Consider the following 13357-nt stretch of genomic DNA (forward strand, 5'->3'; position numbering starts at 1 on the left):
ACCAGGGGGACGGGGGGGCAAAGCAGAGCCAAGCCGCGGAGCACGCGGGCAGCGGACAACCCAGACGCGTCTGGGCTGTCCGCTGCCCGCGTGTTCCGCCGCTTTGCTGCCTGTCCCCCTGGTCTGCAGACCAGGGGGACGGGGAGCAAAGCAGAGCAAAGTCACGGAGCCCGAGGGCAACAGGACAGCCACGGCGCGTCTGGGCTGTCCCGCTGCCCCCGTGCTCCGCGGCTTTGCTCCGGACACCTGTGGTATAGCAGCTGGGGCGCTGCCAGTTGGTCCCGTAGCGCCGCTCTGGGCGCTACTGGACCAACCAGGCAGCACCCCAGCTGCTCTGCCCCAGGCGTCCTGATTCAGCCACTGCTGGTCAGTTTCAGCAGCGGCTGAATCAGGACGCCTGGGGCAGAGCAGCTTGGGTGCTGCTGGGTTGGTCCAGTAGCGCCGAGGAGCAGCGGCGCTACTGGACCAACCCAGCAGCACCCCAGCTGCTCTGCCCCAGGCGTCCCCAAGTCAGCCGCTGCTGAAACTGACCAGTGGCTGACTACAGGAAGCCCCTGCCCCGGGCTTCCTGGAATCAGCCACTGATCAGTTTCAGCAGTAGCTGACTTGGGGATGCCTGGGGTTCTTAAGTTGAATCTGTATGTAAGTCAGAACTGGCGTCCAGATTCAGCCGCTGTTGAAACTGATCAGTTTCAGCAGCGGCTGAATCTGGACGCCAGTTCCGACTTACATACAGATTCAACTTAAGAACAAACCTACAGTCCCTATCTTGTACGTAACCCGGGGACTGCCTGTATTGGAAAAGGAAACTGCTGTGTCAAAGGGAAGCACTGTAACGCAGCATTACCAAATTTCTTTGGGACATGAAGTTTCACAGAAACTATTAAGATCATTTTTGAAAATGTATATGTATACTTATGAGAAATGATCAAAATATTATTTATTGGTTGGGTCACATGCTTTGTAGCTTCTGCAGGCTGAGCTCATTGCATAGATGAGGAGCTCCCTACATCCCTCCAGTCCCTGCACAAGCTCCCTGTGTGGCACCCTCTCATCCCCTCTATTTTGGGGACTCTCTGCAATCCTCTTCCATCATGCCGGGGGAAAGGGGTACTGCATGTCTCCCGACTACCTGTCTCTTCTCATATTGCAACTCTGCATTCTCTTCCCCTCCATGCCAGGGGGTCTGTGCGTGCCCATCTTTACCCATGCCCTCTAAGTCCTACTGCTTTTCTTTTTGTGTGGGAAATAAGTCATTCAAGGTGTCAGCATGTTAAACTCTTGGGAGGATGTGCCCAGAATAGCTGTAGCTATGTCATTCTCAGGGTACTAGAGACACAAGGTGTCTAAAGTAATAATTTTTTTTGGACTGACTTCTGTTGGTGAGAGATGACCGGCATATCTAATTTTGAGCTACACAGAGCTCTTCTTGGGAGAATGGGCAGAACTGAGATTGGCGTTAAATTGTGCTGGGAAGTGTTAACGGCTGCCCTCAATCAGTTCTTTAGTCCAGTTTTCAAACTTAGGTTGCAGCTGATCAGTGTAAGCCAATGGTGGGTGGTCAGATGCTTTATTAACCTAAGCGTCCACAGACACAACTGCTTGCAGCTCCCAGTGGCTGTGGTTCACTGCCAATGGCAGCTGTGGGAAGTGGCGTGGGCTACCCACTACACAGCTGTGAAACAGCCCCACACCAAAAGTACACCCCATGAGCCTGAATCAGCTGACATGGGCCATCCATGGGGTTTTAATTTCAGTGTAGACTTATCCTGTGTATTCTCCATTTCCTGCTTCAGTTTCCCCCAAAATCAAGAGTTCTGCCTATTGTTGCCTTAAGCATTTCCTGAAATTTTGGAAATGTTGAACCTCTCTAGTCTGGCACCCTGAGGACCTGACTGGTGTCAAAACAAAGAATTTGCTGCATCCCAGGAGGTCAGTACTGTCTAGCAGCATTGCCAATATTTCCACTGCTTACTGAGCTCTTAGAAGACATTTAGGGGTACATTAGAGGTAAACAGAAGCACAGAACACTGAGGAGCCAGGGCTGGTGGCTGTAAACAAACTTTATGGGACTGTGGGAAACTTGACCACACCCATGAAAAGTGGACATTCAGCTAACTAAAATCATGCTGGATCATGGATGTTGCCAGACCAGAGAGTGCTGGACTAGAGAGGTTCAAACTGTACACACAGACACATAATGAGAAAATGCTATCCAGTTCAACTGACCTCGCTTCTCTCAGTCAGTAATACTTAAGTGTCTATTGTAGTTCACTGTGAAAAAAATAAATTCTAAATGGATTCTAATATTTTCCCATAAAAAAGCATTGGTGTATCAATAACTGCTTGAAAATGTAATATTTCAAATTCTACTTTGAAATGATTTTCACTGATGATTATGATCTATAAAGATCTCTGCGGGAAGAAGCCTCTTATAGATTCCTATAATATTTATTCTCCAGTAAAGAAATGGAGAATGAATGTTCTGTATTAGCAGATGCAAAGTACATTTGTTTACACTGGCATAAGTTTATACCAAATTATGTGATAAATGCCCTGTAGATAATTTTGTGTGAAAACATCACTACATTTTTTAGAAATACTCAAATCTAACCTAATTCTGATCATGTTGAAATCAGTGGGTATTTTCTCCTTTTCTAAATGGGAGCACAGTTCAGGCCAGTGTGAGCACTTTTGAAGAATTACTCCTTTCTGCAAAATATTTTGTAAGAACCAACAGTTCTTACTCAATTTTCCCAGTTTGAACAGTTGTAAAAATTAATTTTTTGGTCACTTAAGACCAGATGATTATTTTATATCATATTAAATGTTAAGTTTAATGCTGAGAAGCAGGATCCCATTCAGTACTTGAAAAAAAAGATGTAGAATTTTATGCAAGGTCTGGACAGTTTTGTATGTTTTATGGTAAGGGGAAATTGAATGACTTGTTTTTAACTAGTGACTGTATATTTGAGTTTGTCCCACTGCATAAAGGCCGCTGTTGTATAACCTTGCACAAAGATTGCTGATTCATTTAGTTTAAATGAAATCATCCTTTTGTTGTGTTATGGTTCTCAAAAGGGAGGATTGTGCTGTGAATTTTTATCCTGTTCTACAGTAACTTGACCTTGCCCAGGGAATGTGGTAGTTTTGCTTTTAGGAGGTCAGCAGTGACACAGCAGCCTTCCAGCTAAAGCAGAAAACCTGTAGTTCAATTAAGGCACCGACGGCAGCTGTTATTGCCAAGCATCTACTTTGGAACTGTGACTGTTCTGCACATCTATTTGTGGAATGAAGTAAAATGTTCTATGGGCAGCAAGTCCTGCTGAACTAGCTCTGTAAAAGTCCCCCGCTCCTTGGATCTAAAAGAGACACCCAGAAATATTCACTAGAAAAAACGCTTGAATCATGGGATCTAAGCACCAAAAGGCAATTTGAAATCATTCTTCATGTTCTATAGAATTGAATTAGCGTAAACATTGTTATTGCTTCTGTTAATTAAACCAACTTATATGGTACCATCCACCTTACCTGATGTTACAGTTGGTGTTTTATCTACATCCTCATTATGAATCTGATTTTTTTCAGAAGGTTCATCTTAGAATCCCTCCATTGTTTTCCTGTCTTGTGCCATATAAAATGTAGGTGCCTCATCTATTGTGGATTAATCCCCTGCCTAGCATGTTTTAAAAGCACAAAAATCCTTGTAAATGGGCAAAATCTTTTGGGTAAGATTCCCAAAAGTAAGCTTCTTTCTTCCACTAGTTTCTCTCCATTGTAACTGGTGACTCGAAGCAGTGGAAGCTAGTGGCAGTTCAGAATCAGGCTCCTTGTATTTATTTTACGTTTCTAGTCATGTAACTTCAAGAAATTTGGCCCTAAAACCAAGATTTAAAATAGCCTTTGTGGGTTCAGATCTTAAGGAAAAACAACTTTTTGCAACACTTGTTATACCACTTCTGCTGAGGATAGCAGGGAACACAAGACTAATGTTCCATGAAAACTTTTAATTTGCAACTCAGGGTGCACTTTCATTATGGTTACAAAATGTTTCGGTGGCATCGGAAGTTTGTGCAGTGTTTTACACCCCAGATAAGGAGAGGCAGGGTGAGATTCTATACTGTGCCCCTTGGCACAGCACAAAAGGCAAGGATGCTACCTTTGTTCCTTTGAAGTTCTAGACTGCTGCAGGAACTGAAAAGGGCCACCACATAAATTAGAGAAACCCCCAGGGTCTTCAGTTTATGGCAGCCTCCTTAGAGTAACTTAAGTGGTGCTTGGCACTGCTAGCAAGCTCAGCAAGTAAAAACAAATAAGAATACATAGGACAACTGAAGAGACTATGTAAAAAGATGCTTCAATGAATTGTTCATTCAATGAAGAGGACAGGAACTGTAAAAACATCTAAAAGACCAGAGTATCTTGTCTTTTTACAAAATAGTAATTAATGCATTTATTAAAACTCCTAACTACATTTCTCTGAATTGGAGCAGTATTCAAATCTTTGGAACAGAAGGTGCTGACTATCAGCACAAACACTGGGTGTATGTATCTGTTTTTGAGTTTACATTGACCTTTTTTAGGTCAATTAACATGTCATTGGGAAGTCAAATGACAATTGCACCTTGAGAGGAGCATGCCACCTAGTGCTAAGAGTTTGCTGCTTGAAAGATGATGGTTTCCAGACGGGGCGGGACACTGCTTGGCCGCTCACGCACCACCAAGGCTGCTCCAGCCTGTCACGGATGGTCATGAAACCAGTTACCTTATAAGCATCCCGGTAGCTCTAATGCTTACCGGGTGACTGGTTAAACAGTAAAGCTTTCACCTCTCTAGATGTGACCTGGGGCAGGAGTGCAGAAGAGGCTGCAGCAGTTTGGGCTGTGACCTGGGGCAGGAAATTGGGGTGCAGGGTCTGGGAGGGGGTCTGGCTGTGGGTGAGGGGGAGGAGAGTGAGTAGGGTTCCGGGTGAAAGTTCTGGCCGAGAGGTGAAGGCTCTGGCTTACCCAAGGCAGCTCCCGACCAGCAGCTAAGCAGAACCCTCAGGCCAGTTCTCTGCTTGCTGTGCCCCCACATGCGTCTCTGGGTGTCGTGTGTCCGTTGGCGGAGGAGGAGGGCTCTGTATGCTGCCTGCACTGCAAGCATGGCCCAGGCAGCTCCCATTGGCTGAAAATCAGACAATAGGAACTGCAAGATTGTACTGGGAACAGGGATAGCGTGCCAAACTACCCTTCCCTCAGAGGTGTACACCATGCGAAGATGCACACGGTCCCTGCATCAGGTGTTTTGGGCAGTGTGCAGGGGTGTGGCAGGCCTGGAGCCTGCTCAAGGCTCCTTCTTGGCCACAGGATGGTGGCAGGCCAGATCTGGCTCGTGGGCCATATTTTGCCTGCCCCTGCCCTAATATGACAAGTTCAGTTTAAAAAAGAAAAAAGGCAGTGCTTGTCCTCATTATACCATTTCAGTAGTGCTCTGCTGTATTGTTGTGGCACTGGGAACCCTTCCGGTGTACTAGTTGACAGTGCTGGTACCATGATGAAACTTCTGACCTTCCCCAGTTATAGGGCAGGGGCAATATTAATAAAGGAATAGGGTAGAGTGCAACAGAACTGTTCAGATGGAGAGGGGATTTCAGATTCAAACAGGTTATTGGTTTAGGGGAACTTTTTTTTAAAAGGAGATTATATGTGTGTTCTCTTCTAGTCTGGCAATCTAAAATATAAACCTCAAGCTAAGAAAAGCGCCCTAAGTGAGAAGCAGACCATCTCTCTATGCAAATTGCTGTTGAAATTGCTGTAGTATTTGTTTTGATCCTGCATTTCCAATAGAGCTAATATGGAAGAGGAGAAGGGACATCACTGTGGCTACATCTCCACTGCTGTACATACAATTCATCACTGGTGCAGCAACAGAATCATAGAATTGTAGGACTGGAAGAGCCCTCATGAGGTCATCTTGTCCAGTCCCAAACACTCATAGTAGGACTCAGTATTAGCTAGACCAGATATTCTCAAACTTCATTGCAGCACAACCCCCCTTCTGACAAAAATTATTACACAGCTCCAGGAGGGGGGATCGAAGGATGAGCCCGCCTGAGCCCCTCCACTCCAGGTGGGTGGGGGCAAAAGCCCCAGAGCTTCAGTCCCAGGCAGGAAACCTGCCACCCAGGACTGAAACACTGGGGTTTCTGCTTCAGCCCCAAGTGGTGGGGCTCTGGCTTCGATCTTGGGCCCCAGCAGGTCTGTCCATCCTGGTGCCCCCTTTCAAATAGGATGAAGACCCACTTGGAGGTCTGGACCCATGGTTTGAGAATCACTAATGTAGAGCATCCCTGACTAGTGAGTGTTTATTTAACATGCTGTTAAAAATCTCCAGTGGTGGAGATTGCGCAGGAGCAGTGCTCGTAGACAGGGCTCCCAGTTTTTCCAATACCATAATGCTGAATCTATCCTCTGACCAAGGGCATTGTGCTACAGCTTTACTGATCTGTGCTAGAACTTCCACAGTGGCAGACACAGCATTGCTAGTAAGTGGGTACAACATAATCTAGCATGGCTGCACCCTGTGCTATTTACACTGAGCACCAGTGTCAGGGCAGGAGGGATACTGAACACATGTATATTACTGTGATAGTAGCACTGTTAGTTGAACTAGAGTACCATGACTCTAAAACAGTGTTTCCCAATTGGGGAGGGGGATGTTCCCTTGACAAATCGCGCAGTGGCTTGTTGTTTTTTTTTCCCTCGACAAATTTTACCCTGTCCTCAGAGTGTTCTGTGTAAATCTGGGCATTTATTCCATAATTTCTCAGCGCGTGGATCGAGTGCCAGACTAACAGGCACATAAAGTGATACAAAAAGCATGTGAGGCAATGTGCTCAACAGTGCTGTGCAGAAGGATTGGGAAAGGAGTACTGGCAAAACCAGTTGCACATACTTACGATTGTGTCCTGTTTCATAGCACAAAACAAGACCTGCTTAACTGGGTACCCCATGTGCTACCCTAGGCCTCTGCCATCGGTGATAGACAATCTGTTTTAATCATGTTTTGTGTGGGTTAGGGATGTTAAATGTAGTTTAATCAACTAGTCGATGGACTTTCCATGGAGTAGTCGACCAGTGGGGGAGCCGCAGCGGGGTTATCTCCTGGGACCTAGGGCTGGCAGGCTCTTAATACATTTAAAAGGGTGGTGTGCAGCGGTGGGGACCCGGTGTGAGCCAGGAATCAGCTGCCCCAGCTCACACCGGGTTCCCTTGCTGCGCACCAGCCTTTTAAATGTATTAAGAGCCGGTCTGCCCGTAATACATTTAAAAAGCTGAAGTGCAGCTGATTCCCGGCTCATGTTGGGTGTTTCTCCCCCTCCCCCCCAGCTGCGCTTCTGCTTTTTAAATGTATTAAGAACTATCAGGCTCTTAATACATTTTAAAAAGCAGCGGCGCAGCATCTGAGTCTGGGTGCGTGCCAGGAATCAGCTGATTCCCGGCTTGTGCCTGGTCCCTGCTCCCCTTTTACGTCCCCTGCCCCTTGCGGAGATGGTGCTGGGGGAATCGGCTTTTAAGCCAGTTCCCCCAGCACTGGTGGCTTCTCTCCCCTCTCTTCCCCCCCCCCCCCCCCCCCCCCCCGCTGCCTCTAACAGAGGCAGCAAGGAGAAGGGGAGGCAACTTGTTGAGGGACTAGGGAGGTTGTGGAATCTCTATCTCTGGAAATATTTAAGAGCAGGTTAGATAAATGTCTAGCAGGGATGGTCTAGACCAGTGTTTCTCAACTTTTTTTGCTCATGGCCCCCTTCTGAGCCTCGTTTACCTCTGTGGCCCCCCTCATAGCCTCTGTTAGTTGGAAAAAAAAAAGGTACATAATTTACCTAATGTTCCGTTTTTTCCATGTGGCCCCCTAGAGGTAGGGTGTGAGCCCTGGGGAGCCATATGGCCCATGGTTGAGAACCACTGGTCTAGACAGTACTGGGTCTGCCATGAGGGCAGGGGACTGGACTCGATGACCTCTCAAGGTCCCTTCCAGTCCTAGTATTCTATGACTACTCACTTACAATCCCGAATGTGGATTCCAATCATGTTCGGAGCCAACCATGCCAGACAATACTTTCAAATGTGTTTAAAAATTATAGTGAAAACAGGCCCATTGGAATGGACTTTTTCTTTTCAAAGACACTGCCATTTATTAAAAGTGAAACATCTGAATGGAATTCCCTTGATTTTGGTCAGGGGTTTTGTTGCTTCCGGCTCCTAAACTGTATATTTGTTCGCACTTCCTTGGCCCTATTCTTTCTCGCTTTCTCAGACTTCCCTCTAACAGCAAATTCTTTGAATACCAAAACCCTCTTGTAAAAAAGGCAAAATGCATGTTGTTTACTATTCATTTTTGTAATTAATTGCTGCTAAGACTGAGTTGAACATGAGGTGTCAGTTACTTGAAAGAATGTTAAAAAATCCATTTTGGTTTGAAGTCCAAAGCTGTCAGAGGCTGGGCCTATAATAGCTGACTAAAATGTGACAAAGGAGTATAATTATTGCCTGCAAATCCTGATTTTTTTTTCCTTCCAGAAAGAGTACAGGCAGTCCCCGACTTACGCGGATCCGACTTATGTGAGATCCGCACTTACGAACGGGGCTTTTCTCGCCCCGGAGCTCGCAGACGGCGGGACTGCCCAGAGCGCAGCGGTCCCGCCACCGCATCCTCCAGGGTGAGAAAAGCTGCTCTGGGTCTCCCTGGTGTGCTGGGGGGGACTCCCCAGCACAGCAGGGAGACCCGAGCAAAGCCGCACAGGCGGCGGGACCTCTGCGCCTCCATGGCTTTGCTCGGGTCTCCCTGGTCTGCTGGGGGGATAGGGTGCACAGCTAGTGTGCCCCCCCCCCCCCCCCCAGCAGACCAGGCTTTTGTTGCGGGACGCCTGGGGTAGAGCAGCTGGGGTGCTGCCAGGTTGGTCCTGCGGGGACCTACCCGGCAGTGCCCCAGCTGTTCTGTCCCAGGAGTCCAGATTCAGCCGCTGTTGAAACTGATCAGCGGCTGATTCCAGGAAGCCGGGGGCAGAGCAACTCTGCCTAGGGCTTCCTGTAGTCAGCCGCTGATCAGTTTCAGCAGTGGCTGAATCTGGAGCCAGTTCCGACTTACATACAAATTCACCTTAAGAACAAACCTATAGTCCCTATCTTGTACGTAACCCTGGGACTGCCTGTAAAGTTACTTAAACTCTTGGGATAGGACAACTTCTGCTTCCAAGAAATCTGCAGTTGGACTGAGCGGACTTATACCAAATTGAATGTTGCAGTAAAATAATTGCTGTATAATAAAACCCATATGAAGAAATGGTACATAGTCTGCATTAGAAGTCATCATTGTGATAACAGGATGACTGACATCCTCATAAGCTGCTTTCCTCCCTTCTTCCCTAATAGCTATATTATATTCAGATCTATATGGGATTTATCTGTCAAAGCAGTGCTAAACACAGCCTGGTAACTGAAAATCAAGATAATTTGTTTTTGCTTCTTACATCTAGAACTTATTTGGCAATTCTCCTAATGATGTGTGAGACAAAATGGAAAATAACTAATCCAGTTGTAGCCATATCTTCTCTGAAGTGCTGGCAGAAAGAAAAATAAACTCAGCAGCACATTTGACTGAGAAGAGACATAAGGAACACACTCAGTTTAAAAAAAGCTAATTTTACAATCTAGCCTAACAGGCCTTTTAAGCAATCTGTATCTAATGATATAGAATACTTTGCTGATGTATTCACGATTCAGTATTATTGGAATAATTTTTCTTCAGTAAATAATAACTGTTGATGAGTTTGACAGTGAACACGTTGACTCATACATGTTTACCTGATAAAATAGCCCCTGTATCTGAGTGAAATTCTTATGATCATCAATAGATGGTGAAGATTATACGTACTGCCCAAGCATGTATTACAACCTTGTAATGAAATGTGTTCTAATGAATCTGAGTGAATCACAGCATGTCATTCTAACTCCTTTGCTGTTGAACTTTTAACTTGAAACTCTAGCAGAGTATCTCGGGAAGCCTGGCTAACTGACGTGAAACTGTGGGAAGTAAATCACTTTGCTGGGAACAAGGGGAAGCCGTGCATATTGTTTCTCCACACTTTATTGTCTGCAGCTTCTTTGCACTAGAGCAGTTGATTTTAAGAAGGATTACATTAATTGGATTTCCAGTTATGGAAAGTATGGAATTCCAAAGCAGAGCTTACTCCTATATGATTCCAGAGAATGAAGAAGTTCCACACAGGGATATTCATGATGTCCATAATACCAATGGAAATGAAGGCGAGAAAGCAGTGTCAAAGTTACAACGTAGGCACAGTGACATAAAAGTATACAAAGAACTTTGTGACTTTTATGCAAGATTGTAAGTTCACTTTTTCAGGTTGGGATGTTATTGTGGTAGAATTGTTTTTAAATCTGCAGGTGTTTTTTCTAATGAAAATTTGAATCACTCTCTTAAGTAAAGTAAACCTTACCATTCCTGTGATAAAATTCTAGTTTTGATCTCTACTAAAACTTCCAACAGATGCTATAAACAAAACCGTCCTTTGATTTCAGTAGGTATCATGCCAGTTACATGTACTAGATTGGATTTGTAGTGTAGACTATGTATTCTGAGAGACAACTTCTTTTAGATTCTGCAAGTAGTTCTATAGTAGCACATATTTCTCAAAGGAGAGTGAAGAAATATGTGTGCATTTTGTTTGGAAAAGGAAGGTTTAAACGCTTTGTTTTGCTAAAAGCTGTAATTTTCCAATTTCTTCATTTTCAGATGTTGCCTAGATTTTATTTCATATATGACAAATACTGAAAGTTGAATTCTTAAACTAAAGTCTTCGTTTATCATTCTTAGTATTCATGACCTGTTGAACTCTAAAGAAAGGTCACAATTTATATTGTGATCAATATTTATATCAAATCCAGTTTTAGTCTGTTGTTTGGTATGACAAATGAAGCGATTCAGTTATCTTCAATAGAGAACAGTAGTTTTGATTGAAATGAATTGTGGAGAAAGGCAGTGTTTAGCTGTATAGCTCACTACTGTTTGCGCTTAGCATTTGTATTTTGTATGTGAGTGACCGGAACCCCTGTGGAATTGCATGTTCTTAGTCTGAGAGATTTGGTCAGGGATATTGTTCATGCAGTATGATACCTTCATTCGTAAAGTGCCGTAAAATAGAAAAAAGCAGCAGATTACTAATAATGGTTAAGTGTTTCCTTAACCAGAGGTTAGCCTTTTTGTGATACAGGATAAGGAATATACCATCTTTCACTTATTAAAATGTGTGTGTGCTAGTATTTCATGTGAGATTGTTCCTGCACAAGGTGCTGAGCATCCTCCATCTCCTATTGAAATCTGTGGGAGTCAGGGGCACTCAGCATCTTATGTGGAATTGAGCCTTCTATATCTATAGATGCAGCATGACTTTTTCTGAACAATCAAATCTGTTGGTTATTGAGGAATAAAATACAGATTGCTTTATACAATTCTGATTAAAATGTTTGGATCAAATGAGATTTCCAGCAAATTCAAATATCTGACATGGTTCTTGTTTGCAGTCTTCAGTTCTGCTAATATTGGCCAGATGTTGTGAAAATTCAGAGTTAGCCTGTGCTTTCTGCATGTTACAGATGCGTCTGCAGTAGAAAGCTTAGTCTCCGAGATTTAAATTCTGTGAGTTTAAATAGATATAAGTATGAAAGCTTCTTGCAGTATGAAAAATCAACAGTGGACTTCAAAAATTTAGAGTAGTTCCTCATTTGACTCCAAAAGAGCTATGTGGCTTTATTGCAGATAAGGCTTTATCCTCTGATATTTGCAGATGTTGCATTATAATGTTATTACTGCATGCCTTTAAGAAGCACTCCCAGCATTATTATTTAGAAGTTTTCCTGATCTCTGATTCAAATTCCATGTAGCTGCAAGTCATTTTGCAAAATTGATAAATCTAAAGAATACTTTTTACCATTCCTCGACTCTTGATTATTTCTGACATGTGACATAATCTTTAAGTTACATATGTTCTATCCTTTTGTATTGATTTTGATCCTCACTTTCAGAACAATATTCTTGCATTGATCTTTAATTACTGATGAAATTTGCCCTTATCTTCCATGATAATTGTAATTGTTTTTTTTCTTGTAGCACCTGATTGAATGAAAATATAATCTGTTCTCTCCCCTCAGCCACCTCCTCCCATAGAAGCCTGAAACTGCATTTTTTACCAAAAGTTCTTAGAAGAGGGTGCTGCTTGGGGGAGGGGGAGCGGGGTGGAGGGAAGAACTGAAATATTTCACAACTTTTTCCTCATTAAGGGACTGCTGCAACTCCCATTATAGTTAGTGTAAATATTTCCATAAATTTGGTAGGAGATTGATTGGGGCAGTTGGCTTTTCAAAAGAGAGATGAAATAAAATCAATGGAAGTGTTTCCCTTTTCTTTATCCTCTCATTTTAAGAGAAGATCAACAATTTCTTTTTGCTTTATTTTCTTTTTGTTACAGTAATATGGCAAATGCTCTTGCAAATGCCATATGTGAGCGCTGCAAAGGGGGCTTTGCACCTGCTGAGAAGATTGTTAACAGCAATGGTGAACTGTACCATGAACAGTGTTTTGTGTGTGCCCAGTGCTTTCAGCAGTTCCCTGAAGGTCTCTTTTATGAGGTAAGTTGTTTAAAATGTTTTTCTCCCCTATGTTCTTGGGCTTTTATTTTCTATGCTGTGCAAATGGTAAGTGTGGAAAGTGTCATCCACTATATATTTGAGAGAATGTGTGTGTCTGTTTATCTGTTTATTCAATAACTCCTCCTAAACGCTAAGAGCTAGGACTACCAAATTTGGTATTCAGCTTTCTCTTATAACTTCAAGCAACATAAGGTTGTGGCAGGAAAATGGGATGTGTCTGGAATGAGATTGCTCTCATAAAATATACAGAAAAGAGACAGAATCACCAGGTGAAAAGAGGCTGGCTGGGGGTGCTCTCCCCCTGTCCATGACTGCCCCAGTCCTGAGTTTCCCACCTCTTAGGCACACTTGTCCTCAAGATGCTACAGTGAGAGGGGGCTAGGATGCTTCTCTCTCCTTAGGGCAGTCTGCAAACTGATCTCCTCTTCCCCAGCCACACCCCAGAGCAATGATTTAAATGAAGGATGTGCATTTTCATTTTCTTTTCCAAAAAACAAAAATTAATTGAATCAAGGACTGGAGCAATGCTGGGTACATCTTCAAGTTTGTTTATAAAATATTATCACAGAATGGTAGGACAATTCTTTGAAAAGAAATATCCAGCAGAGATAGAAAGAAGTAGACACATATATAAAGATACATTATGTACC

General features: G+C 43.7%; 1 protein-coding gene across 10 annotated transcripts in view; it reads left to right on the top strand.

Annotated features, from left to right (window-relative positions):
* Positions 1-13357, top strand: part of LIMS1 (LIM zinc finger domain containing 1) — a 149485-nt gene that overhangs the window by 91803 nt on the left and 44325 nt on the right. For 6 of the 10 annotated variants that reach the window (XM_014569273.3, XM_075917970.1, XM_075917960.1 and 3 more), the window contains exon 2: positions 12527-12686. In XM_014569273.3, coding sequence (XP_014424759.3) covers positions 12527-12686 — 160 coding nt within the window. Of the gene's footprint in view, positions 1-9878; positions 10387-12526; positions 12687-13357 lie in introns of those variants that run through there. The other 4 variants (XM_025180379.2, XM_025180378.2, XM_014569274.3 and 1 more) reach the window with 3 other exon arrangements.

This window comes from Pelodiscus sinensis, chromosome 1 (assembly GCF_049634645.1).
Source record: "Pelodiscus sinensis isolate JC-2024 chromosome 1, ASM4963464v1, whole genome shotgun sequence".
Classification (NCBI taxonomy): Eukaryota; Metazoa; Chordata; order Testudines; family Trionychidae; genus Pelodiscus; species Pelodiscus sinensis.